The sequence below is a fragment of the Schistocerca americana genome, chromosome 4 (genome assembly GCF_021461395.2).
Source record: "Schistocerca americana isolate TAMUIC-IGC-003095 chromosome 4, iqSchAmer2.1, whole genome shotgun sequence".
NCBI lineage: Eukaryota > Metazoa > Arthropoda > Insecta > Orthoptera > Acrididae > Schistocerca > Schistocerca americana.
Window position 1 is genome coordinate 777,718,522 of NC_060122.1, and position 27,450 is coordinate 777,745,971.

Here is a 27,450-nt window from a genome sequence, read left to right on the forward strand (position 1 = left end):
ATAAACTTTTTTCAACACTGTTGGTAAATTTCTGTTGAAATGTAATTATATAAATCCCTCAAATGGCATTGCTAGAAGTAACACTGTGAAGGCCAACAGAGCAAACAACTGATTAGCATTATTTACTAAACCAGTCTCTCATTTTCCAGAACAGGTAATAAACAAGTCTCCATCCATTTCAATACTTTCAGTTATTTTATTTTTATTATTTGTTGTGCACACACACATTGATACAAACACATTGACACAGTGAAGGAACCTTAAAATGTCTTTACAGCAGTATTTACAGCAACCCACAAAATATTAATCAAATTCTTCACACACAATATTGCAAAAACAATGAAATTATATTTGCAGTCGAACAGAGGCTAAAAAAAGGAATTCAACAATTTTTCATAGACAATGTATGTAAAATAATGATGGAAGTGAAACAACTGCTTCCAAGAACTTAATTAGAAAAATTAAATAATTGTACAAGCAGAAAATTCTTTGCATAAAATATGCACACACCACAACTATAAAGTCAATAGTCCTCTCTTTCTATAAAAACACATTCAGGCAATAGTATTTACGTTTTACATTAGCTGTAAAATATATCTCCAGTATAAATGGTTAGTTAATACCAGTTTGAAATAAAGTAAAGGAAGAAAAAAGACAAAAGGAACTTTGAACACTTAATTATCATATTAATTAAATGGTCCATACGATAAACACACAAAACAAACAAAGCAAGCAAAAGTAAATGAAATCACATGCAGCACCAGTATAAAATCCCAAACATCACATTCTTTTGTCGTGCACTGTAAATCACTGTTTGTCCATACAGACAGATACACAGCCTGATCTAATTTCCAGCAGACTGCAATGATTACATTTTTTTTTAATCAAGATTCTAGGACTTGTCTTCCCTTTTCTACAATATCACGGAAAGCACATTTTTATAGACTATATAAATTTTGCTGGCTTAGCCTGTGAAGAATTTCCAGAGTATTTTACTACATACTGGTAAATAATAAAATACCAATAGGTAGCTTGAAGCATTTGAGTATCAATACATGTCCTCAAAGTGGTTAACAGTTTACACAACTTACCCGAAAAAAAAAAAAAAAAAAAGATGCCATACAGGAATAGCAGAAAGCTTTTACCTGGAGGGCATGAAAACACTAAAGAAAACATGTGGAGGAAACAAGTGGTTTCTGATTACGAAAATCTGGGAACTAATTTGAAGAGCATTTTAAAAATCATCAGCAGTTTATTGTAATCAAATGTTATTTAAAGGAAAACTTGAATCTGAGGTATATCCTTCAATGTAAAATTAACATTAGAGGAAATGAAAGCCAAATAATAAGATTCTATGGAAGTTCATACTTCACCACAGACCTCAGGATGCAGTAGTTGTGCCCGTGTGTAAAAAAAGAACTAAACCAAATTACATTCCAACTGAAGATCCATTTCATTCCTCCCTAACTTTCAAGCATTTTCTGAGAAATGGACTCATTTTTCATAGTACAGCTTGTTAACTGTTTCCTGTTTAGGACAAAAGCTGTATTCCATGTGTGTGTGGCATGTCCTAAATGTGAGAGACCATCTGAACAGTTGGGAAGTCAAAGAAATACCACCAAGATATGTGACAAAAAGTCTAATACATAAGCTATTGTTAATTCCTGCAAGTAGATCAACACTGTAGACTCCAAAATTTTGGGAGAATGTAGTTAAGGAATCTACTGAAGCAAGAAAGTCAGAAAACTTCATGAACATTGGGGAAGTTTCCAAGTTAGGCAAGTTTTGGCATATGGCAGAGCCAAGAAATACAGAGGAAATGGGCGTTTCAGCATTGAGTAGTAGTAGTAGTAGTAGTAGTAGTAACAACAACAGCATTGGAAAACATCCTGAAGCTGACCAAGAGAGAGGGCGGGGGAGATAAAAACAACGATAAAAAAATATTACAACGAAATAATTTGTAATATATACAAATGTATCAGTAATCTCAAATGTGTTCTGAGAACTTCATTCAACACATGTATCATAATAAATAACACTGAGAAATTTTGCGCCATACCACACTGGAAACAACCTGATAATTCCAAAGTCTGATTCTGGCAGAACTGCTTACCAGGACATTCTATCACTTCTATTGAGAACGTGTGACTGTTTGTCCTTGCCATCTCTAAATACTTAATTTTTTTGCACTTTTAGTATTTTACAATGGAGTATACCAGGAAACAAGAGTTTGAATGTTGCTATGGTGCAGATACACACACTAACAAAATATATACCTAGTGGAAATTTCACAAGTACAAAAGAAAGATAGATGAATTCTGACCTTGTTTCATACACAACTTAATAGAAGCACTTTATCTTTTTAAAGTTACTGCCTATTCAAGAATATAGACATTAACATGTGTTTCAAAGCAGAGAGAAGCTGTCTCTTAACTTCATTTAAGTGTAACACCTTAAGTGTGGGCTACACAATGCACGATGAGCGTTTATTGGGAAATTAGTAACAGAACTCTAAAACAATATTTTGTGTCAATTTCTTTCTGTATAAGATCAGTCTGGTATTAAACATAATGCACTTTTTTTTTACAATAGACACAGACAAGGGAAGACATAGACTTCTGGAGAAAACCTAGACAGTAATTAATAAATCTTGTTTAATTTAGAGAACTTACCAAATATGAATTTAGAAACAAAATCATGGTGCAAAAGACATGCACACAAAAAATGCTACACATCAGATGACTGCACATACTCGTCTGTTTCTTTATGGAGCTGATGATTGCAATATAAAACACTCTGCAGTATGAAAATGTAGCACACCTGATACAAAAAGGGTGATGTGATGTTTTCTGTTTAAAAATATCGTACATCTAATCTTCAAGCACTGTTTCATTTATTTTCTCATAAATTTGCTTTCCTTTCCAGTTTTTAGCTTTCAATTCAGTCACCTGTATTTCTATGTGGCAAATCAAAAACTTGGCACCTTTTTGAATTACGTATATGTTGAACAAGTTACATACTGTAGCTGTCTGTGTATTTTAAAGTTTTGTAACATCTTAACAGTGGAATTATTAGGAAAGGAGAGTGGACTCAGCAACTGAATTTATATTTGTTAAAAATTTCAAATGCTCATACAATGTCAAGTGATTTGAAGAGCCTTGCAAATGTGACACCATGCATCTGCCTCAGTCTAGCTACTACTATTGCTGTTTAAAGTTCAATATTTTTTTTTGTTTGACTCATGAGCAGCAGTAATTTAGTTACCTCCCAGGCAAAAAATGTGTGTGTTTTTTAAGGTTTGCACAAAATTTTGAAAGTTAAATTATATATATGCAGGCAATATGATTTTATAAAATGAGAACAGATTAACAATGCAGATCATATCCAAACAAACAGTTTAAGGTGTTATTTCAATACATTCACAACATAAATCATTTGCACAAATACAAAACATAATGTAGAATGTAAATCAAAATTACCACTAATAGTGTAATTATTCCCTACACAGTATCTGTATTCACGTTCATAAGCATCAAGACAGTACTGTTCATTTTTGTTTTATTGCAAATGCAATTTACATTTTGTTACAGAAAGACACTTAAAATGTAATATATAATAAAAGCTGCAAACACTGAGTTTCAAGTATTTATAAGAAAAACAATAAAAAAAAACACAACTATCACTGACGCACAGTGATTTCGAAAGATTACTTCATACAGTTCAATACCCCTTGTCAAACTAAGCAAAGACAGAATAAATACTATAATTTCTTTAAGAAACAATGGTGGTAGCTGCATAATTCATACTACACTTTTGAAACATGTTGTGTGTAATAGTACAGTTTGCCACATCTGCTGTCTTCTGGAAAGTATAGCCTTTCTTGTTACTGAGATGAGGAAATTGTGAGAACACTGCTGCTGTTTTGTCTTGAAATAATCAGTTCACACCCACAAAACATGAAATGTTTCAGAAGGGAATGTCACACTTTGAGCTGAGTAAGCTGACTGCACTGGGCTGGAACTCCATCGTCTGTGTTTATGGATGATTTCTGTCTCTTCAACAACAGGAAGTCCAACTTCTTGAAAACTTCCCTCCAATTTTGATGGAGGCATCATTGGTAGACCAACATCTTGAAAAGAATTCATTGATGAAAAGCCACTTTCATCTTCACTAAGCTGATGAGCTTGTGGTTTCACTTGATTGACTAATTCATATGAAGCTGAGCTTGCCTCTGTTATATGATTACTACAACCATTGCAATGTTTCTTTGAAATACTAATGTTGCTGCATGTAGTTGTGTCTTTAGTACTAGCAATACTTCCAGCAAATCCTGCTTCAAGTCCACTAGTTAAACATCCACCTTCGAAATCTGCCCCATCTGTCATTTTGGAAGAACTAGAATGAATAGAGGACACATCAGGCGAGTTTCTATCATCTACACTCGCACTGTGCAGAAAGGAGCTACAGTTTCTTGGTGCAGGGAACTTAGGAACTTCACCTACATTAAGCCTCCTATGAAAAGAAGCCGGAAGTTCATCTGATGCAGTGAGGCTGCTTCTTTGGCTTCCTGGCAATGAGCCATTCAGGGATTGGGCAAGATCAGGTTCATTTGTATTCATTAGGGATTGGACAATACGAAGTAATCTGAATGCTTCTTCTGCCAACTTTGCTGGAGTGACCTCATCAGCATTGTCGTTAACTTTTCTTGTCCGCCTCCTGCAACAGAAGTCCAAAAGACAGTGTTAGAAAGTTACACATTGCAGTGTTTCCACTTCTGGAAAATAACTGACAGGAAATTCATGTTTTACCAGAAAATAAACTAACATAAAAGTATAGTGATAGTCTACATTAAATTATGCCAAGTTAGAAAATGGAGTTTAACCACTGAAACAAAATATTTAAAAGTATGGTAACTGAAACAAGTGCTGCTAAATTTAACTGACAAATACTCTTGAATTTCGCAGAAAAACTGCACTATTTATACTCAAAAGATGGTGACTTTATGGTCTCTCATACAATGCAAAGTAAACTCATTTGTCAGATGTGATGTGTGTGGTTGCTATCTTTATTATCTGTCACAATATTAAAGCCAGCACAGGATCAAATATAATTTCTGGTTGGTACAATTACAGTACTGGAACAAAGTCAGTGCTTATATGACTAGCACTTGCTCAAACAATAAAACTGTCTGAAGTGTTCCTCAGTGATGTCTGATAAGATGCTTTGATCAGTGTCCACAGTCCAACTACACATGGCACGTTCTTGAAATGTATGCCCTTACCATCAACCACTTTAATTCTGACTGGAGTCTAAATCAGAAAGACAGTCAGGATACCACTGGCAGAGTTTCTCAAATGCCACCACTCTAAAAACTTCAACTTTGACTTTCTCTCTGCTTCTGGTACAATTGCTTACTCTTCAACTTACAAAATCCTAGAAATTTATTGCCGGTATGTAAACTGAATATCTTCACTTTCATTACTGTCGAACTACTTTTAACACGATATATTTTCAGTAGATACATTAATGCAGTGAACTACTGTAGACTACTCCAATTTACACTTGCAGTGTATAACTTGAATCACAGTGTAAAAGGATAAAGTTCTTCAATTAGAAAACTGAATAACTTTTTCCTTTTATGTCATGGCTCAAGTTACACACTGAAAGTGTAAATAGCATTAATCTACCAAAGTTCTCCACAGCAATGCATCTATATTTAACAGACCATAATGATTTTTTAATATTCTCCTTTATATCAGAATTATTTCTAAAATATGCCAACTCATATGGATTAGGTCAGGTTCAACAAGATTTATATTTAAAAAAATTTAAAAAGCATACTGCTTGCACAAGAGCGTTAGACAACTACTTAAAAAAGAAAAAACTTTGCTTTCGTGTCTCATGTCTACATTCCAGAGTGAGTCTTCCCATATTCCACAGAATAGCTATCCCTTCACATTCAGAACTGATTAAGATACTGTTTCTATAATTTTCTTAGAATGAGACTTCATTTCAGTGAGCATCCTTCACTAGAAGGAGCAGTCACAGAAATACTTACACCATCTTATACTTTATGCATTGCACTGATTGCTCGATTTTAATCAGTCTAATTTGTACTCACTTTTCAGTAAATTTAAATCTGTTAGGAAATGGGACACACTGTACGCAACTACAAAAATTAACTTTTATTTCTGAGAAAGTAGTTACTTGAAGAAACAAAAAAAGTGTTATTTCCATACCAAGTGAAATCTTTGAAGGCACTGTTAGTAGTCTGCGATCCTTCAATTTGTGCAATGCTCTTGGTGCGTGGGAAGTCTGAACTCTGACTATGCCTCACAGGAGAGGCATTGACAGTGTGAACACTTCTCGAGCGTGGAACCCTGCAACAGAGAATGGTGATTTATTTGCATACACTGCATTGTCAGTTACAATGCAAATTTTTAGGTAAGTCCACAGAATATACTGAAAGGAGTGTATTCATATTTCAGAGCACAACCTCTGAAAGAAAATGAAGGAATCTGCTCAATTAATTGATTTGCTTCTCTCTTTGTTGAGAATTGTGTACCACTCTAAAAAAATAGTAGTAGTAGTAGTATAAATAAAGATTTATCATTATTTCTGTCTTTTACTTTGCTCCAGGTTTTTAAATTTTACAAGCAGGGAGATCCTGTGCAAATCGCTAACTAAAACCAATTTAATACATCCAATTACTTAGAAAATGAAACTAAATAATGAATAACAAATGAGAATTTCATGAGCCTTGTTTTATGTGACAGAATTCACATCTGCGCAGCAGTCATCTAGTACTTACTCACATTTTTTAAACAATGGACAGTTGGATAGACAGTGGCATATAGAAACTGTCAGTCTATGTGGTACAACAGGACAATTCCTAATTGAGTACTCTTGGTAAAATTTACATGACTTTTGCTTTAGCTGAAATAATTTAACCTTACTGCATCATCATGCAAATCTTAGGCACTGGTATTTGTTCTAAAGTTAGTTTACTGATTACTGTCAGGGACTGAATTTTTGTGCAATAGTGCTTTGATAAGTAGCAAACAACTACAAAGCAAGTTTGCCTAATACAAATATGTCAAATTCAGTTGTTGTATATGTTCTTTACTTAAAAATAATTTATAAATATTCTGAAAGCCCACACCGGAATATCAGTAATTACGGAAGGATAGATCGTTACTCATCATTAAGATGACATGCTGAGTTGTAGTCAGTCAAAATGAAAAGATTGTTGCACATTAAGCTTTTGGACAAATCCTTCATAATTATTTATAAAAATATGTTGTGTATTCAAACATAAAATACATTTTGGAGAGGAATGTCTGCAATATATTTAAAACATTTCTAGTGTTGGTGCTGGCGCTGTACTAGATTGAAAAATGAATGCCCACCTACCTGAATCTGCCCCTGCCCCCCTTCCCACTTTTTTGAAGGAAATTTTTGAAAAGCCTTTTTAGATGCACTGTAATAAGTACATTATAATTCTCTGCATTGTCATCTTCAAAATTATTTCTGTTTTCCAGCAGTTATGAAGAACAGAGTAGAGAATCACTGTAGATTGATTATATGGAAGAATTCAAAGAATAAGGTGAGGAAAAACTATTTGTGAGAAGAGTAAATGTTGCAACTTGATGGCAGTGTGAATGAGGAAAGATTATGAACAGGAGGACACAAACACAAATGAAATGAAGTTGGGGCAAACCAGCATTCATGAGATTCTTTGGAATTATTGTCATTAATGACACTGAATGACCACAATATGAGAACAACCTCTGTCATAAATAAAATACAGTGATAGTCATAACAAAGCAAGGTTCACAATATGCGTATGAATGTCTTCAGTGTGCTGTATGACATGGGTACACTGGGTCACTATCTGTTCTTACTCTATGTAAATGACCAGCCACATCCTATTGAAGTAATAGAAGTGGAACATCACAGCCATATTATCAAAGTATTTATTATTCAGACAACTAGTTTCAATGCTACAACTGAATTATCTTCAGGTCCTACTATTAACCAAATTAGAACCTCCTGTCATTGGCTCATGTATCATGTATCACGGTTTCATACAATAACTAGGTGCCATGGACTGCTATTCGTCTGGAGTGTAATTCTGAACGTGTGCTGACAGTGGTGACTATGTGTTTGTAATACGTTCTCCTGATGAATAGCAGTCCATGGCACCTAGTTACTTTATGAATCCTGTGGTACACGAGCCAATGACTGTCATTACTTATTTGCTTAATAGGAGTGCCTGAAGATGGCTAAATGTAGCATTTATCTCATAGAAATTTTTTATCACCATACTGTATCCAAACTCATCTATTATAATATCAACTAGAACCACAAGAACATTTCCGAGACTGTTGAGTTTAAAAGCTACATTGCAAAGATTTTTTTCCCCCCCTTAAGATTAAGAAGAATCAGGTGTAGTTCTTGGGTGAAGGGAAGGGGGTTTCTGTAGCCCCATAACCCCCCCCCCCCAACTCCCTCCACAATTTGCCTCTTACACTGATATTGCACTCTGTGGCATTCATATGGTATGCAGGTATTTAATTCCATGTGTCCATTTCACTTGAAAGCGTTTCCTTGCCTAAGCCTGGCACAACACTAAAATTTCTGGTCACACCAAAGAGAGCAGTTTCAAACCTAAGTTTACATTATCTTCCTGCAATATTAATCGCTTTCTACTGGTTCACTGTTCTAGATAGCCTCCAAGTTCTCACCAATTTGAGTTACTCATTCTGGGTGAAGCAATTTCCGCCAACATTGACGTATGACAAGTTTTCCACTTTTTAAACTTTGTTTGTGTTTTACAAACTTGACTAGTATTATCTATTAAGTAATCACATCTATGATTCCTCAGGAGCAGGTATGGTACACAACTTTACCTAAAAAAAAGCATACAAGAAACAGAATAACATGTTTGGCATAGCAAGTAAATGACATATCAATAGCCAGTATTGGCTGACAGACAAAAAAAAATATTTTTTCTTGTCACTACATAAAACATGCCCACAACTGTCTAGTCAGGCAAGTATACTTGAATAAAATTTTCCAAACATTTGTCATTTCTGCTTGAAATGAACATTCATTGTTAAAATTTTACAACACTGACAGTGATTTAAGCACCAGTATTCAGGCCCATAAATGCATGTGAGAAAACATGTTTTCTTTCAGATTTGTATTACAGGAAACAGTAATGAATGTTAACAACAAACAGAAATATGTATGTTACAACATTTCAATCCACATCTTATCTGTATTTAAGATGTCCATATAAAAATTCAGTCCAATAGACAAGCACAGCATAAAGTTTCATAACAATGCATATCTAAATGCATACTGGAATATTTCAGCTGAGTCATAGTGAATATTTTTTTCTTATGCAATAATTTATTCTACTGTATTATAGTGGCATACAAAAAGTAAAAATGATTGAGAAAGCTTTAGGTCAGTGATACCAAACAGTATTAATAGCACAGTTTTATTCAATGGTGGAATATAAGAATTTCTAATTCCAAATGTACAAAGTAACTAACCTGCATGTCATGTTGCTATCCATTTTATTCTGTATAGCATCCAGACTAATATGAGCGCGTTTTAAGAATTTTGCCACCTGATCCATAACTTGCTTGTACATCTGGCGACTCTGTTCTGCCTGCAGATAACCAAATGCAATTAATAACATGTATGATAATATTCTTAATTAATGATAATGTTCTTTAATAATATATAACAAGGTCACACTTTCATTACACATTAAGAAGCATATTGCTACATAATGTTTTTCTTCTTTTTTCAGTTAAATGAACATGGAAATCTATTTGCTGCTATTCGGGAAGTGTCAAATGTTAAGTGCCTTATTTTTAACCCTCACATGTTAATCACTTGAATGTGTATTATGACCTTTTATTCTTAAGCAGGTCTCACTGAAAGTCACTGTGTGTAGATCAAGCCACGAATTTTTAGACCCTTAACTGCTTTTGGTTAATATTTCATGTGCTTGTAAATGCTTTGAAAGATTTTATCCAAACTTTAGTTACATTATAAATCAGTCAAATCTAAATGCCATAAATTCAGCTAAATACCTAGGAATTACAATAACAAACAACTTAAATTGGAAAGAACACACAGAAAATTTTGTGGGGAGTGTGAGCCAAAGACTCCATTTTATTGCCAGAACACTTAGAAGATGCAACAGATATACTAAAGAGACTGCCTACACTACACCTGTCCGTCATCTTTAGGACTACTGCTGGGTGATGTGGGGTCCTTAACAGATAGGATTAGCAGAGTACATCAAGAAAGTTTAAAGAAGAACAGAAAAATAGGGAGAGACTGTCACTGATGTCACAAAGGGTGTGGGATGGATATCATTAAAACAAAGGCTTTTTCGTTGCAGCTGAATCCAAAAAAATTTCAGTCCCCAATTTTCTCCTCCGAATGTGAAAATATTTTGTTGACACTGACCTAAGAAAGGAGAAATGATGATCGTGATAAAATAAGGGAAGTCGGAAAGATACAGGTTTTAGTTTCTTCTATGTGCTGTTTGAGACTGGAATAGATAATTATTGTGAAGGTGGCTCGAGGAACGCTCTGCCAGGCACTTAAGTGTGATGTGCAGAGTATCGGTGTATATGTAGATTAATGTGTGTACGATTTTGTGATAAAGATTATCCAAGTAGCATTAAATGCAAGAATGACTAATAAAACATATAATTATCTAGAAACAAAAGAACAGCTTCAAACAGCCGAGATTGAAATTGTACTGCCTTTATTGTGATGAACAGTCTCAGCAAATTACATTGCCATCGTCAGAGCTGTAAATCTGGCTTCACAGGGGTCACAAGCCCACTGATGGCAATAAAGGAAGAGCAAGAGAGCATGGAGCCGTATGAGACATCATTCTTTTGGAGCAATGGGGAGCTGAGTGACATGTGAAATAACCCATAGAAATGAGAGCGGAAAAAACAGATGAATAAAAGTCTTGAAAGCCCCAGTCACGGAAGATAAGTAAAATGTAATGGTGCCAAGCAGTGGTGCACACCTTCTAAAGATCAAACAAGAACTGCAATGAGATCTTGGCATTTAGGAGAAACCTGTCAAACTACTGTTTCCAACCTAACCAAATGATTGGCTGTGGATTTTTCCTTCCAGACACCACATAGATAAAGGGAAACAGTTCCACAATTTACAAACTCAGCATAATCATTGGACTACCATCCTTTCAAGCTGCTTGCAGAACATAATAATGAGGCTAATCTGCTGGTGGCTGTTTATGGATACTGCATTTTCTTTTTCAGGTTTGAGATTGGAATGATGGCAGTTCCCCTCCACCCCTATAGTGAAGTGAAGTGAAAAAAACACTCTAGACAAATACAGTTTAACACCTTGATTAGGTCAAGTCTGTGAGTATCATTCATTTGTTGGATCACATCATTATGAATTGAATCAGGATCTGGGGCCAGGTCATGTGATGTGTCTAGAGCCTTAACCAGTCTCCATTCAATAAAAGGTTCATCTAGATAATGAATCAGGATCTGGGGCCAGGTCATGTGATGTGTCTAGAGCCTTAACCAGTCTCCATTCAATAAAAGGTTCATCTAGATAATTCAGGGTCACTGAGGTAAACAATAAGGGATGTCTTCAACTTGTCTTTTGTGTGTTCTAAAGATAGCCAGGTAAGAAGAGGATGCTGTCACTGTAGCAAAGCACGTAACGAGCTGCTAAGCAAGAAATGACACATGAGCAGAAATGCCACCATCCTTGGCTCACACCTGGAATGGATACACTACATTCCAAAGTGGGAGACAGTGATCCCAGTGTTCTGGCGTAACCACAAACACTGGAAGGAAGATGCAAAATGAAAGACCAGAGAAGTCAGAGAAGAAACGACGGCAAATGGTGCGTTGAATCAAACCGCGCCGCGCCAGGTGTGTCCCCTACATCAGCTGGATATAAACGCAGCTCCTGCTAGCCTCAGCCGCACATGATCGGCCTGAGTCTGCAACTTGATTAGTGCTATGCTGTCAGTATCAAGTGTTTCCTTGGACTCTGTGTATACCAAGGACTGTACTGTTTTCACATTGTCTCGCTAGCAACATTTGCTGTAGTAAAGTTAAGTACTGTCAATTTGCTTTTCTGGAAATAAAACTACTAATGTCGTTTGTTTGAAATTTTTGTATAGCATTCCGAGAACACTGCATCCCATAGGCACCCTATTGGCAAAGAGTGGCCAAGACCACACACCCAGCATTCATTCTGACCGCATTTAATTAGATAGCAAGTTTTTGCACACAGCCACTAAAAGGTAATGAGGGTGATGCGTCATCAATGTTGCTTGAGACGAAGGACCCTTTAATGATCCTGTACCACTGTTGCAATGTCGTTGGTCCACCATGGTAGTGACCATAAAAGAAGGGGGCTGCAGATGATCACATTAGAGATGTCTCCCACAACCTTGTCCATGCAATCTGATGGAGTGGGACGAAGTTAACGGCAAAAGAATGCAATTGCCAGTTGGCTCTTTTAGAGGACCAGGATCACCAGAAAGTGGTCAATGTCACGAAGGTCATAGAGTGGAGTTTATTGTAACGAAACCAAGAGACTGAAGCAAGAGATCACAATGTCGACAGCAAAAAAGGTGTAATGGGTGGCACTAAATAGGAGTACTATCAATGAGGTGACAGCAGTATCGGAGAAAGTCTGGCCAAAAAGAAATCCCCTACCAGACATATTACGGTATATTGATAATTTTTACTTTATGGACAGTCTGACATCAACTGAATGAAACACAATTTTAGTGCCATCCACATTTTACCTTTACTTTCCTCAAGGCATCTTCAGTGGCCTGGAATATGTACACATGTTTGCTATTTAATTTACATTGTGGTCACTGTACCTACAGGTTATAAACAGTTCTGGTGGTTGGTATTTCCAACATATCACGCTCCTGTTACATTTGTGGTGTTGTAGTTCTTATAAATGCCAATTTGCAGTTTTTCCCCACATTTCACAGCACTATGAACTGAACACTTGTTTCGACGCAATGTTTTGGTTTGTGTTGCCAACTGTCACATGTTATTGCCAAAGATCGAATGTTATTGCAAAACTTTCGAGTGTAATTATTGAAGTATCTGTGATTTGTTTGTGTATGCATTAGTGTTCTTCCCCCCCCCCCCCCCCCCCCCTCCCCATCTCTTGGTCTCCCTCTACAATTTTTACCCTCCACGCTGCCCACCAATGGTAAATTTGTGATCCCTTGATGCCTCAAAACATGTCCTACCAACCGTTCCCTTCTTCTTGTCAAGTTGTGCCACAAACTCCTCTTCTCCCCAATTCTATTCAATACCTCCTCATTAGTTATGTGATCTACCCATCTACTCTTCAGCATTCTTCTGTAGCACCACATTTCGAAAGCTTCTATTCTCTTCTTGTCCAAACTATTTATCGTTCATGTTTCACTGCCATACATGGCTACACTCCATAGAAATACTTTCAGAAACGACTCCCTGACACTTAAATCTATACTCGATGTTAACAAATTTCTCTTCTTCAGAAACGTTTTCCTTGCCATTGCCAGTCTACATTTTATCTCCTCTCTACTTCGACCATCCTCAGTTATTTTGCTCCCCAAATAGCAAAACTCCTTTACTACTTTAAGTGTCTCATTTCCTAATCTAATTTGCTCAGCATCACCCGACATAATCCGACTACATTCCATTATCCTTGTTTTGCTTTTGTTGATGTTCATCTTATATCCTCCTTTCAAGACACTGTCCATTCCGTTCAACTGCTCTTCCAAATCGTTTGCTGCCTCTGACAGAATTACAATGTCATCGGCGAGCCTCAACATTTTTATTTCTTCTCCATGGACTTTAATACCTACTCCGAATTTTTCTTTTGTTTCCTTTAGTGCTTGCCCAATATACAGATTGAATAACATCGGGGACAGGCTACAACCCTGTCTCTCTCCCTTCCCAACCACTGCTTCCCTTTCATACCCCTCGACTCTTATAACTGCCATCTGGTTTCTGTACAAATTGTAAATAGACTTTCGCTCCCTGTATTTTACCCCTGCCACCTTTAGAATTTGAAAGAGAGTATTCCAGTCAACATTGTCAAAAGCTTTCTGTAAGTCCACAAATGCTGGAAATGTAGGTTTGCCTTTCCTTAATCTATTTTCTAAGCTAAGTCGTAGGATCAGTATTGCCTCACGTGTTCCAACATTTCTGCGGAATCCAAACTGATCTTCGCCGATGTCGGCTTCTACCAGTTTTTCCATTCATCTGTAAAGAATTCATGTTAGTATTTTGCAGATGTGACTAATTAAACTGATAGTTCGGTAATTTTCACATTTGTCAACACCTGCTTTCTTTGGGATTGGAATTATTACATTCTTCTTGAAGTCTGAGGGTATTTCGTCTGTCTCACACATCTTGCTCTCCCAAGGACGTCAGTAGTTCCAATGGAATGTTGTCTACTCCCGGGGCCTTGTTTCGACTCAGATCTTTCAGTGCTCTGTCAAACTCTTCACGCAGTATCGTATCTCTCATTTCATTTTCATTTACATCCTCTTCCATTTCCATTATATTGTCCTCGAGTACATCGCCCTTGTAGAGACCCTCTATATACTCCTTCCTTCTTTCTGCTTTCCCCTCTTTGCTTAGAACTGGGTTTCCATCTAAGCTCTTGATATTCATACAAGTGGCTCTCTTTTCTCCAAAGGTCTCTTTAATTTTCCTGTAGGCAGTATCTATCTTACCCCTAGTGAGATAAGCCTCTACATCGTTACATTTGTCCTCTAGCCATCCCTGCTTAGCCTTTTGCACTTCCTGTCGATCTCATTTCCCTTTTGCCTGCTTCATTTACTGCATTTTTATATTTTCTCCTTTCATCAAATAAATTCAATATTTCTTCTGTTACCCAAGGATTTCTACTAGCCCTCGTCTTTTTATCTACTTGATCCTCTGCTGCCTTCACTACTTCATCCCTCAGAGCTACCCATTCATCTTCTACTGCATTTCTTTCCCCAATTCGTGTCAATTGTTCCCTTATGCTCTCCCTGAAATTCTGTACAACCTCTGGTTTAGTCAGTTTATCCAGGTCCCATCTCCTTAAATTCCCACCTTTTTGCACTTTCTTCAGTTTTAATCTACAGTTCATAAGCAATAGATTGTGGTCAGAGTCCACATCGCCCATGGAAATGTCTTACAATTTAAAACCTGGTACCTAAATCTCTGTCTTACCATTATATAACCTATCTGATATCTTCTAGTACCTCCAGGATTCTTCCATGTATACAACCTTCTTTTATGATTCTTGAACCAAATGTTAGCTATGATTAAGTTATGCTCTGTGCAAAATTCTACCAGGCGGCTTCCTCTTTCATTTCTCTCCCCCAATCCATATTCACCCACTATGTTTCCTTCTCTCCCTTTTCTTACTCTCAAATTCCAGTCACCCATGACTATTAAATTTTCGTCTCCCTTCACCATCTGAATAATTTCTTTTATCTCATCATACATTTCATCAATTTCTTCATCATCTGCAGAGCTAGTTGGCATATAAACTTGTACTACTGTAGTAGGCATGGGCTTCGTTTCTATCTTGGCCACAATAATGCGTTCACTATGCTGTTGGTAGTAGCTTACCCGCACTCCTATTTTTTTATTCATTATTAAACCTACTCTTGCATTACCCCTATTTAATTTTGTATTTATAACCCTGTATTCACCTGACCAGAAGTCTTGTTCCTCCTGCCACCGAACTTCACTAATTCCCACTATATCTAACTTCAACCAATCCATTTCCCTTTTTAAATTTTCTAACCTACCTGCCCGATTAAGGGATCTGACATTCCACGCTCCGATCCGTAGAACGCCAGTTTTCTCTCTCCTGATAACGGTGTCCTCTTGAGTAGTACCCACCCGGAGATCCGAATGGGGGACTATTTTACCTCCGGAATATTTTACCCAAGAGGACGCCATTTAACCATACAGTAAAGCTGCATGCCCTCGGGAAAAATTACGGCTGTAGTTTCCCCTTGCTTTCAGCCGTTCGCAGTAACAGCACAGCAAGGCCGTTTTGGTTAGTGTTGCAAGGCCAGATCAGTCAATCATCCAGACTGTTGCCCCTGCAATTACTGAAAAGGCTGCTGCCCCTCTTCAGGAACCACACGTTTGTCTGGCCTCTCAACAGATAGCCCTCCGTTGTGGTTGCACCTACGGTACGGCCATCTGTATCGCTGAGGCACGCAAGCCTCCCCACCAATGGCAAGGTGACCATGACTTACACACATAAATTAACACACAGAGTTGCAAACATCCTGAAGAGACAGGGCTTCCACATAGCATATAAGTCTCGGCAAACCCTCCAATCACACCTAAGCCAACCGGCTACAAAGAGGGACAAATTCCAACAATCAGGAATATATAAACTTGAATGTCAAAGTTGTGATGCAGTACACTTAGGCATGACATGCACGAATTTTAAAACACAATACAAAGAACATATCAGGCGTTGGAAGTATGATAAAAACCATTCCACATTTGCAGAACATTTGAAACACCACAACCATCATCCTACAAACGTGGAACAAGAAATGAAAATAATGAGAATAAGCAACCATGACAAATATCTTTTACAAATGCAAGAAAACTTACACATTCAGAAAGCCATCGCTGAAAACAAACATGTGATAAATGAAGATACACAGATCAGCACAGGCTCCCTACTACACTTAATAAAGGAAATGATGAGATAAAATAGTCATCCCTATCGCACAACTAAAACTCTTATCCTCCTACGCCTTCTGGATACACATTGTACTGTAAACTTTGGCAATAACATTCGATTTTCGGCAATAACACCCGACAGTCGGCAACACAAACCAAAACATTGCATTGAAACAAGTGTTCAGTTCACAGCGCTGTAAAATGTGGGAGAAAACTGCAAATTGGCATTTATAAGAAGAAGAACAACACCAAAAATGCAACAGGAGCGTAATATGTAGGAAATCGTCCATGCAACCTGTAAGTACAGTTCAAAATATTAATTTAAAACTTAATGGGAAATACCAATCACCAGAACTGTTCATAACCTATAGGTACAGTGACCAAAATGTAAACTAAGCAACAAACGTATGTACATATTCCAGGCCACCGAAATGCCTTGCAGAAAACAAAGGTGAAATGCTTATGGCACTAAAACTGTGTTTCATTCAGTTGCTGTCAGACGGTCCATGAAGTAAAAATTATCAATATACCGTAATATTACATGCAACTGAGGAAGACAGAACTACAAAAGTTGAAGAGGCCCTACCAGACAACCTTGTACCCTCACTAAAATTCTCAAATAGTCGAAAAGGGGGAGGAGGCAGACGAGAGTTGTTTACAATGAGGTTCACACAGATGTCAGTATTTTCCCCTCTGTACCAATATACAACCCACACCTGTGGCCTAGGGGTGGCATCCTTGATTAGTAGTCAAAACGTCTTTGGTCCCTGGCTCGAAACACACCACCGTATCAATTTCGATTAATAATAAGCAATGGTGGCGGAAGACTTCTAGCATAAAAAGTCACCATAATTCCGTCGAAGAGCTTCTCAAAGAGGGCTGAGGAGTAGACAGAGGTTCAGGGCACTCTTATCCTTGGGGTGGGAAACTGCCCGTAAAGGTGGACTAATCAGCAGTTACCATGAGGATGCAGAAGGCAATGGAAACCACTGCATTAAAGACACACAACTTGTTTCCACAGGACATGTGACCTGCGATTGACAAAGTGTCATGATGATCTCTCCATTGGCAAAAAGATTCCAGAACAGTCCCCCATACAGATCTCTGACAGGGGTCTGCCAAGAGGGAGGTGTTCTACGGGTAGGGGGGGTAGGGGGAGGCAGTTGGTTGCGAGTTAAATATATCGGAAACGAGCCATATTAGTCTCAAAAGTCCACAGTTCTCGGGGTCAGTAGGATAACTGGTAACACGTCTTAACACCTGTTTCTAATTTAGTACGATTCCACTCTTGATTTTAGCACTACAATAGCTAATTGGCACCTGAAACTTAGATATCCATTTTCAACTGCATAATAGGACACAAATACAAATAAATGCTGATTATTAAAATTCATAAGAAAAAAGAAAGTTGTGTTTGTGTTGTTCTTACAGTTCACAGGTATATCGAATGTACTCTAGTATTATGGATCCTGGAAGTTTGCGTTTTTGCCCTTTTCTTCTATGCAATCTGTTGTTTTCCAAGCATGCGTTAATTAATTACCCTCATCATGAGAAACCATCCTCTGCTAATACATAGAATGATAGGATACTTATCTTGCATGCTTAAAGCCTAGTTTTGATTTTGGCAACATTCGCTGACAGTCTACATGAACTTTTCAGTGTCATCATATCTTACTGGTGTCTATGCCGTGGAGAAGAGGATCATTATGTATTCTGAGGACTTCCAGGACAGCTGCGCTTACCTTATTAAGATTGGAGTTACTAAAAATAGAATATAGAGGTGATCCACTGCAGTGCTCTAAAATATCAAACGCCAGTGTGAAACATTTAATTTAGCGCAACTATTAGGCTACAGTCTTCGCACAGGAGGCAGACTGAACTGGCAACCATACCAGGTGGGGCACACAGAGTGCCACAGCACTTGTGTGCTGGGCACTCTCCCACTGCCAGTCAATTTATAAAGAAGTTGTTTGAGCAAGAAATCCTTTGCTTTGCAATACTGTAACGGTTATTAATCTCTAACGTCATTCTGAAATATTCATATGAATCTGTTTTCCAACTTAGTTTACTGCACATCACAATTTTCCTCTTAATTCTCCATTTGCAGGTGAAACATACAGAACTCTTGTTTTCGACAAGACATGGGGTTCCCATAGTAAAATGTTTAAATGTGTGTGAATTTCCAAGAGGCCAAACTGCCGAGGTCATCGGTCCCTAGAGTTACACAGTACTTAAACTAGCTTAACCTAACTTAAGCTAAGAACAACACACGCACCCATACCTCGAGGGAGGACTCGACCCTCCGGCGGGAGGTGCCGCGCAATCCGTGCATGGCGCCTCAAACCGCACGGCAGTTCCCATTGTACTCTTAAAGCATACATAGAGGTGTTTAGGTTTTTTCTCTGATGTCATATTACCTGGTTTGATGAAGAAAGAAGGACGGAAGGAGGATCACAGTTTAATGTCTCATCTTGTAGCGGATTAAAGTCTAAGAGTAGTTGATTGCTCGCAATCATGTTTCAAAAATTTGCCACTAATATGCTTTCTCGTAATAGACTAATTATTCTTTCTGGCACATGGAAATGAATCACGAACTCAAAGATTTACTGTGAGCCCCATTACTTACTGAAGAACCTTAGGCATACGCATCTGAGGCGAAAACTGAGAATATGCAGTACGGTAGAAAAATTATGTTGGCGTCTTTGTACTGACACAAATTTTCAACTGTCATTTGAGTGGAAACTCCTTTATTTTCATTTTGCTCCTAAATTCTAACAAAAAATCACGGATATGCCTTACAGTCTTTATTAACAAGTTATACTTTGTGTGTAAATGAACTGCCATCCCATGCGCAAACTGCAATCGTAACAGAAACCCTAATAAGTCAAAGTTGCTGAAACCTGCCTGCAAGTCGCGGAGCAGAACAGTAGGTGTAGTAGATGTTGCACACACACACCTGACGAAGCTGCCAAGACAGCGTCTCGACCTTCGACTGCAACACGTTCACGTCAACAGCTTCAGCCACAGCCCTAGGCGACTGTAGCTTCCTGTTGGACATCTTGTTTGGTGTGTCCTGAAACACACACAGAAATATTGGTAACGATATGAAACTAAGTAACAAAACTTAAATGGCGAGACGAAAAATGCTAAAGACACACAAATCATAAGTCAGATTGTTCCTTGTGAAAAAAGTATTTATTTAAGTAGCGCTGTTACCGGTTTCGAACCGACAGGTTCATCTTCAGACGGTCAGTCCGCGTCAAGATACATTTTATATTAGCTTTCGCTATTTGCTTACCCAACTGATGAAATTTCCTTGTTTTGGTGCTTCCGGCGAAAAAACCGCGCCATTTCGTTCCAGTGCAGACTGCTTGTGATCTTGCAGCAGCGAAAACTGTATGATGCACTTTCTTTCGTATATTTATGCACATGTTTCACCACATTCCATGCGGTGAAACTCTTAGTGTGTGAGCCGTGCTTTAGGTTATCTGCATCACCGATACCCAAACTTGCCACTATTTTGCAGAAAGAATGATACAAGATTTTCTTAGAAACCTTTCGGGACCGGTGTTTATCCATTACGAAACGTTTGGAAGCTTTTCTATGCCAACGTGCTTCCTACACCGTATTAGTCATGGTAGTGTGTTGTGTTTTTGGTGTTTTCAGATTGTTATCCACTCCCTGCATCTAGTACATACTTAAAATAATGCAAGTCACATGATTTGACGCTGAGGTCTCAGAAGAGAATATGAAGGTATTGGGAAAAGTAATTCTTCAATACTGGCTTGCATGAGAGTGAACTGGAGACCGAATTTCTGATATGCCAAGAAAGTACTGTTGAATTTCGAAACACACGAGAAGGTAATGTCAATGTTATACCAAGTGAAATCAGACATCTTCGCTTAGAGCTTAAAATGATGGTAATGTGTCTGATTATGTACAAGGGGAAGCAGAGTACACGGAACTAGGGACAGAAGCTGCAAACGAGATGAAGGGCCACCGTGCGAGCTACCACCTCGTACAACGCGACACCTCTGAGCCGTGGGATGGACGAGTCCTTGAACGGCCGGGGCCAGTCATAAAAGAAATCTTTATTCGTCTGGTCATGAATATTCAGACGGCTGCGCGAGTCAAATGTCTTTACAAAGTCTGCCCTGCGCAGGTGGCAATGGGATCGCGACCCACGTGTGGCATACGTCACCGCAGCTTATAGCATACGGTGCGCTACCTTCCCATTTCTGCCGTCAAATGTAGGCTGTGGCGCTTGCCTGGCCTGTATCTACGGGCGTTCCCGTGCCATATTTCCGTTTTTCTAGGTTTCAACGCCTAGACATCGTATCTTTATGCAGCACATTTTACATCCAACTCAGCAGGGTAGAACACTGAACTGAACATCGAACCTCTCCGTTTCAGGAAAAAAACTAGGAACGAGAGTTTATGAGGTAGAACAAAAATTATCTAAATCTAAGGTGTTAATAGAAATAAACTGTTGCGAATAGGTTTTTGTCCGAACACAACACTAGACCGAGCGATGTGGCGCAGTGGTTAGCACACTGGACTCGCATTCGGAAGGACGACGGTTCAAACCCGCGTCCGGCCATCCTGATTTAGGTTTTCCGTGATATAGTAAATTCCGGGATAATTCCTTTGAAAAATGGTTCCTCTGAAAGTGCACGGCTGACTTCCTTCCCTAAGCCGATGGGACCGATGACCTCGCTGTTTGGTTCCCTCTCCCAAATCATCAGCCAATAACACCAACAGTTTAAACGTAAATATAAGCAAACACACAGTTAGTTATTCAAGACGAGCTACTTACGATACTCTGCGTAGATACTTGCCAAATGTTATTAGGCCAACATCTCGCAGCGTAGGTAACACTATTAACTTATTTTCATAGATCCTAAACTAGTCTTAACGCTGGCTGACTTTCGTCTCACTATACTGAAGAGCGGCATTCATTAGGTTGCACAACTGAAGCATAAGTGGACGCTTTCAATTTTGAATTTGCGTTGTCTCGTAATGACAAGAGGAAAAAGATGGCACCCTGGGCTGGGGTCTACAGGGCAGCCTCATTGGCGATTCAGGTCGATCCTATTTTGGTTAAGCACGCTTAGCAAGTATACAGATCTACAGCGTCAGCCTCGTTCATTTTTAATCTAATCTTGTACGCGTATTTTCCGGCGGACCACGGAAACACGTTCAGCGTAAACGGCTCGTCCGCCGCCGCAGTGTTTATCTATTTTGACGAAATTTGTCACATCGAGAAGACATGTCTAAGACTAAACAAAGCAGACGGACACTTATATGACGTGGTAGTTTCCTACAAATTCGAAGAATTTATATTTTGTGATACAATGGCAGTTTTCAGCATCCTGTACAGTACGCACATTTTTCCTTGGTGTTTTGAATTGGTAATTCCTAATTTAAATATAATTTCTAGCTGCTAGTGTTTTGTTCTGTCATTGCCAACCTTAGCAGCCAAACTGTACTCTCTACAGAAGTGTCCACCTATAAATGTTCAGTTTCAGTTTGCTGATACGTAACTTATGGCAATTAGTAAGAGGGTGGTTCAGAAAGTATGGTAACCACTCCTCTGCAGAAGGCTGATTCAGGAAATCTAAGCGTAAGGGATTGGCACAAATTACTTTTTCATACAATCAGCATTGCTGTCTAAGCATTTGTTTCAGCGGTAAATCAATCTGTCCAAACCGATAGTGCTGAAGGTACAGTTCCCCAGGTGCTTCTTTAACTGTCCTTACAAGGGAACCTCCCCATCGCACCCCCCTCAGATTTACTTATAAATTGACACAGTGGATAGGCCTTGAAAAACTGAACACAGATCAATCGAGAAAACAGGAAGAAGTTGTGTGGAACTATGAAAAAATAAGCAAAATATACAAACCGAGTAGTCCATGTGCAAGATAAGCAACATAAAGGACAATGTTAGCTGATGAGTGCCGTGGTCTCGTGATTAGAGTGAGCAACTGCGGAACGGAAGGTCCTTGGTTCGAGTCCTCCCTCGAGTGAAAATCTTACTTTCTTTATTTTCGCAAAGTTACGATCAGTCCGTTCATTCATTCATTGACGTCTCTGTTCACTGTAATAAGTTTAGTGTAGGTGTTTTGCGACCGCACCGCAAAACCGTGCGATTAGTAGACGAAAGGACGTGCCTCTCCAATAGGAACCGAAAACATTTGATCGCAAGGTCATAGGTCAACCGATTCCTACACAGGAAAACATGTCTGATATATTCTTTACGACACTGGTGACGGCATGTGCGTCACATGACAGGAATATGTTGTCGACCCACGTAACTTGCACACTTGGCGAATGGGTAAAAAGGTTATTCTACCTTCCCCGATTTAGGTTTTCTTGTGGATGTGATAATCACTCCAAAAAAAGTGATGAAAACATAAGAGTTTGTCACATAAACTGCATCAAATGAATGCAACAGTTTCAGAGTCGCACAGTTTTCCCTGTGCTCTGTCAAAACATATGTTTTTTTACGTTTTCAAACGTTTCCGTGCGTAGACCGTCAAATTCTGTATATGTCCAAGCAAATCTGAACATGTCCTGGAATTTTGGAGAGCGAAGCTGATTATGTGTGAGTGCCTGAACTTCGATAATTATCTGAAAATAAAAAATTAAAATTTTCACCCGAGTGAAGATTTGAACCAAGGACCTGTCGTTCCACAGCTGCTCACGCTAACCACGGGACCGCTAACCACGGGACCACGGCGCTCATAAGCTAACACTCTCCTTGATGTTGCCTACCTTGCTCATGGACTACTCAGTTTGTATATTTTGCTTATTTTTTTCATAGTTCCACACAACTTCTTCCTGTTTTCTCGATTGATCTGTGTTCAGTTTTTCAAGGCCTATACCTGTGCCAAATTATAACTAAATCTGAGGGGGGTGCGATGGGGAGGTTCCCTTGTAGGATATGACAATAGCTATGTACGAGATCTGAGCTGTATAGAAAGTATTTCAATACATTCCATCAAAAACGCCGCCCCAAGTCAACCGTAACCGAGGCCGTATGCTGTCGGTCGTTGTCGCGCAATACCCCCTCATTTTGAAACGATATCGGTCATTTCTTCTGAAACAGCTGCATCATGACGCTAAGTGGCCACACACACACACACACACACACACACACACACACACACACACACACACACAGCCTCTCATGGTCGAGAAAATCAATCAACAACATATACTGCGTGCTCAAAAAGAATTGTAACTTTATTCGCGGATACCTTTGTTTTGAAATTTTTGTGGAGGTGGTTCCATAATGCTTTCTTCGTATCAGGTGTCAAATGACGTATTTGTGTTTCGTTCCATGTGATGACACGGTACAGGAAACTAACATCATCTGCCCGATGCCGCATTCGCTTTGCTTTTTCTCATCTGACAGTTACCACAGCACTTAGTGGGAACACACCTTACGGTAGTCGATTGTGTTGAGCACTAGCAAAGGAGATGTTGAGTTTGTGTGCATTGTGCCTCACATGAACGCGACGATCAGCTATAATCAGTCCTTAGACGCGGCACACGTTGACACCTGGTGTGAACGTGCTTGTCCGCTCTGACCTTTGCTCATCTCGCACATCTGTTTTGCCTCTTTTCAAAACACAAGCTACCAAACCACTGCTGTTTTCGTGCCGATGAATTTAGGCAGAGGACGCTTCCATCTTAAAACTATTACCGAGCGCAACGGCAAAACTACCGCCATCTACCGGGGGCTTTTGAAACCTTTCATCATCTCTTCTATCTAGAGATGGAATGCCATTCACGCCAGGTATTTATAATCCGCGAGAGCTCTTTTTTTCCTTACTTATTGACTCACTATCATACCATTATCGACCCTGCCAAGATGACAATATCAGTTTCGGTTACACGGAATGCTGCAGTGTGCGTTTACTGAAAGTGTTCCTTCTGCTTAGTTCCGGAGTTCAAAGCTACCTGGTTATAGGCGTCATGTATAATTTTGGTATCTGAATTGATTGTGAGCGAGCAGCGATGTTGCAAGATGTATCGCAAAAGTTAAGGTAGTATCGCTGAGTTACGCGTGGGCGCAGTGGAGTAGCAATGTTAAGCTATGGTAGAGTGAGGCAGTAGAAGTTTTGTGTTAGATTGAAGTTGGCTTAGAGTGAGGAAGCTGACAATGTTAACATGTGTTAGAGTGAGGACGCAATGGCAACATTACATCTGAGATTTAAAATCTCAATTTATCAATTTTTATTTTTATATATATATATATATATATATATATATATATATATATATATATATATATATATATATATATAATTTTTTTTTTTTTTTTTTTTTTAAGGAGAAAGTCTAATGGAATATAAGGTAAAGATAACAATGATGTTCCTTTTTTTACCATTGCTGCGTCACCGAACTAACTTGGTTATTGTACTGAAAGTTGCTAGATTTGAGAGATAGGAAAGTGTGTTTTTTGGATGTTAAGAAGTTCATTAAATTTAAAATCTGCCTAGAGGACTTTTTCACAATATACAAAAAACTTTGTGTTGTCATTTATGCGCATATTTCATTTTCTTATCAACCTTTCTCTTTCAATTTTTTTAATGGATCATCCAACCAAGTGTGTTCGAAAAACAGTTCGATTTGCAACTAACAGAGAACTCATTGCACCTCTCGAGTGTCTCTGTGTAGATACCGTAATTTGCAGCTTTAGCATAGCAGTAGTGCAACGCTTTATCCACATTTGCGCAGAACAGAGGTAAGGAGAAAATATTTTGATTTTTTTTATTTACTCAATCAGGGCCAACTTATTCAGATACAGTTTTTTTGATCAATTTTGCAAAACCAATTACTGTGGGTTTCATGTCAAAGTTCTTTATTCAGACAGTTTATACTTGTCAAAATTCTTGCAGTCAGATTGCTCACTTTCACAGTATGAAACACTTCCCTTTTCGTTGAATTACTATTACAGTGCGGCCATTCACATTACGACTGCATTAGTTTCATTGCGACACTTCATTTATTATCACAGCTCAGAGCTTAAATCAGGAACAGAGTGCTTCAGTCCATATTTTTATTTACTTAGATAACTTTCACTCGGTAGAGAGTCCACTCCACGAAGCGATGAGACTTCCTTGCTCTTCCTCCACCTGACCCTCCCTCCCCATCTAAATCCCAGCTAATGATACGCAGGTGAAACCAACTCTTATACCCATTTCAGCGTCCAATTTCCGAATAATAAACTAGAATGAGATCTCGCCTCCCACCTAACATCACAGTCACCTCTTACACTGACAATATTTTTAACACTTTACTCAAGATTTGCACCTTATTTCTTACTCGTTTACTTCACAGTAAATTATCTGTCTTTCAGATCGGCAGTTCAATAAATGAAATAAAAAAATAAATCATGTGGCGTCTCGAGTGGCTGAGCTGCAAGACTTGCTCACTGCTTTCGCTTTCACGACAACTTACCAGAATAGTATCCAGATGATGCACGGTAGGGTTAGGCGAACAGTGGAAGTGGCGCATAAATGACCCGTTTAATACTGGTAGGTGTGTCGCTCCAAAATCCTGTTGAAATGATGGGCCTCCAATGCTAGCGTTCGCTGTACACTTGGAAAAAGAACGCGTATCACTCTCACTCTAACAATGTTTTTGTTAAATTGTGTCGATGGGGCTGTGCGGAGTGGCTTTAGTCAGCTTTCCGTACCTATAAATATTTGAGCTTCAGTGCTTTCTATAGGGCTTGGAGCTCTCGTTCTTTCCCAACAGATCTACGACAGTTTACAACTACAATACCGATCGTTACTACAACTACCTTACTGTGTTTTACCTGTCGCCTTTAAGACGGACGCCCTTTCTGTTGTTTCCTGAGACCCTATAACCTAAAAAGAAAGAACGTTGAATCAGTAGCGCTATTGTTCTCAAGGTCACTGAGTCACGTAACGTACTGACTACCTAAAAGATGATGAGTAAAGCTACGTTTAAATGGCGGTAGGAATTCCTCTCCACACTGTTTAAATCGCGAGTTAATTCCCCCCCTCTTCGTCCGACATGCGGCGCAGAGCCTCGCCGCCCTAGATAGATATTTAACGAGTCTGTCACAGATCGCTCCCCGCTGGCAGTACCTGCAGGGCGCTCCAGTTTCACGGAACATTAGGGGTCGCGGCGTATCTCCGGGCGAGGATAAGATTACCTGGAACCAGGCCGCCCGCCTGGTCTGTTTTCCACGCCGTCCTGTGTCTGACTTGCTGCTGACCTATGCAGGTACCCTTATTTATTTATTTATCAAAGGAAAGCACGTCTACGAACTACAGAGAGAGAGAGAGAGAGAGAGAGACTACGGCTGTTCAGAAGACACAACAGAGACGTACGGAACAACTCGACTTCTATAATGACATTATTGTTGTTGTTGTGGTCTTCAGTCATGAGACTGGTTTGATGCAACTCTCCATGCTAATCTATCCTGTGCTAGCTCCTTCATCTCCCAGTACCTACTGCAACCTACATCCTTCTGAATCTGCTTAGTGTATTCATCTCTTGGTCTCCCTCTACGATTTTTACCCTCCACGCTGCCCTCCAATGCTAAATTTGTGATCCTTTGATGCCTCAGGACATGTCCTACCAACCGATCCCTTCTTCTAGTCAAGTTGTGCCACAAACTTCTCTTCTCGCCAATCCTATTCAATACCTA

General features: G+C 38.9%; 1 protein-coding gene across 1 annotated transcript in view; it reads right to left on the reverse strand.

The window, feature by feature from the left end:
- Nucleotides 1-3,610: 3,610 nt before the first annotated feature.
- The window catches only part of LOC124612777, a 431,760-nt gene continuing 407,920 nt past the window's right edge, over nucleotides 3,611-27,450 (reverse strand). The window contains exons 3-6 of the mRNA XM_047141172.1: nucleotides 19,717-19,833; nucleotides 9,564-9,682; nucleotides 6,240-6,380; nucleotides 3,611-4,716 (exon numbers count right to left, since the gene is read on the reverse strand). Coding sequence (XP_046997128.1) covers nucleotides 3,942-4,716; nucleotides 6,240-6,380; nucleotides 9,564-9,682; nucleotides 19,717-19,833 — 1,152 coding nt within the window. The 3' untranslated portion in view covers nucleotides 3,611-3,941. The remainder of the gene's footprint in view (nucleotides 4,717-6,239; nucleotides 6,381-9,563; nucleotides 9,683-19,716; nucleotides 19,834-27,450) is intronic.